The following is a 4,962-nucleotide window of genomic DNA, read 5'->3' on the forward strand; positions in this document are numbered from 1 at the left end:
TGGTGCTTATCAAAAACACTGAATAAGTAAAGAGGAATAAAGATATCAGTGAAACTAGCTGGGTCTGGCCCACTTAAGAATATGCTTGTCTTCAGAAGATAGGTCTTTTGTATCTCTATCAGGAGAATGATAATGAAATTCAGAACTAAGTCAGATCAAAGATTAAATTTGAGGTTCTGACTCTTCAAAAAAACAACCCAGGAAATAGATGCTTCAGAAAAACATAACATTTTTCCTATAATTCCCCCCAACTGTCTGCTCCCAAATCCCACAACACATTTTCATTCCAAAGACAGATGAAAACCACAAAAACTAGACCCTTTCAGGGGAAGTTATATTTAATGCCCAACAGAGTATATGTTAAAGAAACCTCACATCAAATACAGTGTACACTGCTGTATTTTACAGTTTAGGTAGCTTCACTAAAGCCATACTGCAAACGATGAGGCTTGTTATAGAAGGATCACCTGCACAGTTAAAAAACAACCAACCAACCACATACAGACACACAGCAAAACCAAATGTGTACACTTATTTCCTTCAGTGGAAGAAGTTGAAAATCTAGATCTAGAAATGTATGAAAAATGGCCTTGAAAACCTTCTATACAGAACATTTCTATAGACAAGATAAAAACAAAAACAAAAATCAACCATTTGTTTTCCTGATTTTTCTTTAATACAGTTTCCATCTTACACGATATACTATTAGGCGCCTTCTTAATAGCATCTAATCTACCCTTTTCTCGCATGGGTTGGTATCCTCTTGTTACCACTCATGTTTGCGAGTACTGCTCTTAGGTGCAGTACACTTCTATCTTAATATTACCCATAATTAATGGGTAGTGGTATTAATTTTCTAAAAGTGGATTAATTCACACATTCAAACCACATTTCAACTTAGAGTTCATACAAAGTCTATTTCCCTTCTATAGTAGCTATCGCTACAAACTGTGTTTTTGAAATCCAAGAAGTGGGAAAAATGTCTGTTTACTTCATTGTTGATGCTTCTTTCTTCTTTTCTACAATCTTTTCCTTCTCTCCTTCCTTTCATTTCCTTTCTTCCTCTGAGTTCTTTTCTTAATGATAAGAGGTTAAAGAAATGGGTTATTAAGAAAATCGAAGTCCAGTAAACATCAAAAACTGAGTGGTCACAAAATCTTTGTGGTGATGTTAAATTACTGACAAATGTTTTTTGAAAACAAACAAACAAAAACTCTAAAAACCAGCACATGCCAATGGCATTCCTTATTTAAGCAACTGGCATTACTCGATGCTTTTGAGGCGTTTCTTCCGGGGCTGTACAAAGTCATCATCTGAATCATCACTATATTTATTATCTTCTGATTCATTATGAAATTCTACTTTAGGAAACCTTTTTTCTGGATAAAGATTCTTTAGAAGTTCTTCAAAATAGCTTTCAAGTTTTATACCAGCATTGGCTACTTCTGAATCAGGCTGTTGGATAAAAGTAAAAATATGAATTAAGAAATAAAGATCAACATCTTAGATTAATAAAGTAATACAGGTATATCAAAAAGTTCATGGAAAGAGCTGTATTATCTTTTAATTCTACTTTTCCACAAACTTTTTGAAGTAGCCTTGTAAATCTCTTACACTTTTGACTCTCAAGATTATGAATACAAATGAAATGTTTTAGAAAAAGTCTATACACAGTCAATGATACAAAATAATAGTCTGTGCCTAGACAAAATCTAGAGAAGGTAAACTAAAAAGTAAATAACAGACTGACCTATCTGGATTGTTCTAAAAGGGGCTGATAATAGTAGGACCGGATTACTGAAGATAGGTCAATGAGATACCATAACCACAGGATCATGAAACAAGTATTTTCAGAACAAATTAGATGAAATGTGGTACTCTAGAATGAGTAATAGACATATAGAACAAGCCATCAACGAAAGGCTATGAGTCTGACAGATGTTTAGATGAATTGAGAGATGAAAAAAATTTTAATTAGAGCTACTTGGACCACATCCTTAATATTTCTAGATCAACTAAATCCCAGTACCATATTTCAAAAACAAAGGCAGCAATGACAAAGAATACTTCTAGGTCAGAAAAAAGTATTTCCTAAATTGTCTTCATGTTATCAATTGTAATTTGCACTTCCACTTACCATATAACAAACCTTTCAACATAATGTGGATAAAGTCTTCCTAATTATCTTTCATTTCCTAGCAGACCTGAAATGTTGGAAATTTATTCTAGCACAGATATCTCAGTGTCCTCATTTGTTGATAAGCTGTTTGGTTTAAGATTTCTTTCACATGGCTACTGCTTCCCCCCAGCCACTGACCTCATTGAATTCAGCACAGTTTTGAAAGATCAATTTACAATCAGCAACAAAATCTTCAGGCTTTGTGTACATGGAACAATCTTCTTGTAATCTTTTCTTGATGGTTGACAAGTCCATTGGACTTTTAATTATTTTGTAATAATCAGGCACCTTTCAAAATAAATGAGATGTTATAATACAAATAACTAAATTCTACCTGGTCCTAAATAAATTCTATGAGAAGTGGTATAAAATTCACATTGCTCTCATTGCTTTCCTCTGTACTACTTTGCCATTGGTAACGAAAGCCATTCAGCAATATTTACAAGTAAATGTTTTGTGTCACTTTTTCCAAAATTTTTACCAATTATTTATTATTTTTATTTATTTATTTATTTTTTTATGTGACTGGTAAGGGGATCACAACCCTTGACTTGGTGTTGCCCTCACCGTTTGCACTTCCACTTACCATATAACAAACCTTTCAACATAATGTGGATAAAGTCTTCCTAATTATCTTTCATTTCCTAGCAGACCTGAAATGTTGGAAATTTATTCTAGCACAGATATCTCAGTGTCCTCATTTGTTGATAAGCTGTTTGGTTTAAGATTTCTTTCACATGGCTACTGCTTCCCCCCAGCCACTGACCTCATTGAATTCAGCACAGTTTTGAAAGATCAATTTACAATCAGCAACAAAATCTTCAGGCTTTGTGTACATGGAACAATCTTCTTGTAATCTTTTCTTGATGGTTGACAAGTCCATTGGACTTTTAATTATTTTGTAATAATCAGGCACCTTTCAAAATAAATGAGATGTTATAATACAAATAACTAAATTCTACCTGGTCCTAAATAAATTCTATGAGAAGTGGTATAAAATTCACATTGCTCTCATTGCTTTCCTCTGTACTACTTTGCCATTGGTAACGAAAGCCATTCAGCAATATTTACAAGTAAATGTTTTGTGTCACTTTTTCCAAAATTTTTACCAATTATTTATTATTTTTATTTATTTATTTATTTTTTTATGTGACTGGTAAGGGGATCACAACCCTTGACTTGGTGTTGCCCTCACCGCGCTCAGCCAGTGAGCGCACTGGCCATCCCTATATAGGATCCGAACCTGCAGCGGGAGCGCCGCACTCTCCCCAGTGAGCCACTGGACCGGCGCTTTACCAATTATTTTTAATGAAAAAACTTATCTTCACATATTCCCCCTTAGACCTCTATTCTCCCTCTTCATTATTAACCAAAAAGCAATTACTAGAAAAAAGAGTATTACTTCTAGTAGGATTTGACATGTTTTTGCTGCATGCATTATAGCAAGTGGTGAAGAAGAACTTTAAAACTGGGTTTGATCCCCAGTTCTGCTGCTGAACAGCATGATCCTGGGTTGAGTTACTTAATCTGGCTGAACCTTTGTTCATATTCCAAATAAAGATAATCCTGTCAACCTCACAGAAATTTGTAAAGATTAAGTGAGATGATATATATTAAGAAAAAGGGGGCTATTGCTGCTGCTGTTATTATTAATACCTCATATAAAACTAGGTCATGGTTATAAGTAGCACCAATTCTAGGTTAAAATTTTAAGTCTGTACTGGAGTTACAAGCCTCTTTTATTTGACATCTACCCTGCCTCTTTGGGGTACAAAAGGCTTTTCCCTGAGAAGTATTTATTTCCTTTTCCTATCTCAAGTTCTCAAAATCTTTTACCAAGAAAGAAGTTGACTGTTATCAGCTGAATGTATACTCTAAGCTAGGCTTGCATTAACTTATTAAATTTATCAAACTGTAGAAGAAATTTATTAAATTTTTAATGAAATTTTGGAAATCAGAGAATAGAAGAACATATTTGAGGTAGTAGGTCCTTTCCAGCACTCTAAAATTATTCATTGAAGACTAATCAAACTTACAATATGGGGCCGGCCCGGTGGCGCACTGGAGAGTGCACCGCTTGGGAGTGCGGCCGCGCTCCCGCTGAGGGTTGCGATCCCGTTACCGGTCAGTAAAAAAAAGACAAAAAAGGAAAACAAACAAACAAACAAACAAAAACTTACAATATGAACCTTCTTTTGAAGTCAGTGGTTAATACACACACACATCCCTTCAACTTTTTCTATTGTTAAAGTTTACTTATTATTTGAAGTGTGGACCTATAAATTAAATTAAGTACAGAAAATTTAAGGGGGTCCTTATCTCAAATGGAAAGTTTTTTCCAACAGCTTAGGATATATGTCTAAACCTCCTGAGATATAGACAAGTGACAGAAATCATCCCAAAGAATAGTAGGTAAAACAGGTGAGATGAGACTACCTGAGAAATGAATAGAAGTTTCTGACCAATTTATTAACATTAAAATGTAGATATTTAGGATCAAAGCATTCAGTATATATTAAGCTTTAAAATTTGGGGCCGGCCCGGTGGCGCACTGGATAGTGTGCCGCTTGGGAAGCGCGGCGGCGCTCCCGCCCGAGGGTTCGGATCCCACGTACAGACCGGTTCCTGCTCACTGGCTGAGCGAGGCGCAGGAGAAACACCGAGGTTTGCAATCCTGTTGCCTGTCCCCGGTCCGGTACGGGGGCAACACTGAGGGTTGCGATCCGTTGCCGGACACGGAAAAAAGACAAAAAGACAAAAAAAAAAAAAAAAAAAAAAAAAAA

The 4,962-nt window shown here is 35.3% G+C and overlaps 1 protein-coding gene across 1 annotated transcript in view; it reads right to left on the reverse strand.

The window, feature by feature from the left end:
- Positions 1 to 320: 320 nt before the first annotated feature.
- TRIM24 (tripartite motif containing 24) overlaps positions 321 to 4,962 on the reverse strand; it is a 74,766-nt gene continuing 70,124 nt past the window's right edge. The window contains exons 18-19 of the mRNA XM_008586029.1: positions 2,946 to 3,095; positions 321 to 1,455 (exon numbers count right to left, since the gene is read on the reverse strand). Coding sequence (XP_008584251.1) covers positions 1,264 to 1,455; positions 2,946 to 3,095 — 342 coding nt within the window. The 3' untranslated portion in view covers positions 321 to 1,263. The remainder of the gene's footprint in view (positions 1,456 to 2,945; positions 3,096 to 4,962) is intronic.

Source organism: Galeopterus variegatus, unplaced genomic scaffold (genome assembly GCF_000696425.1).
Source record: "Galeopterus variegatus unplaced genomic scaffold, G_variegatus-3.0.2 Scaffold3808, whole genome shotgun sequence".
NCBI lineage: Eukaryota > Metazoa > Chordata > Mammalia > Dermoptera > Cynocephalidae > Galeopterus > Galeopterus variegatus.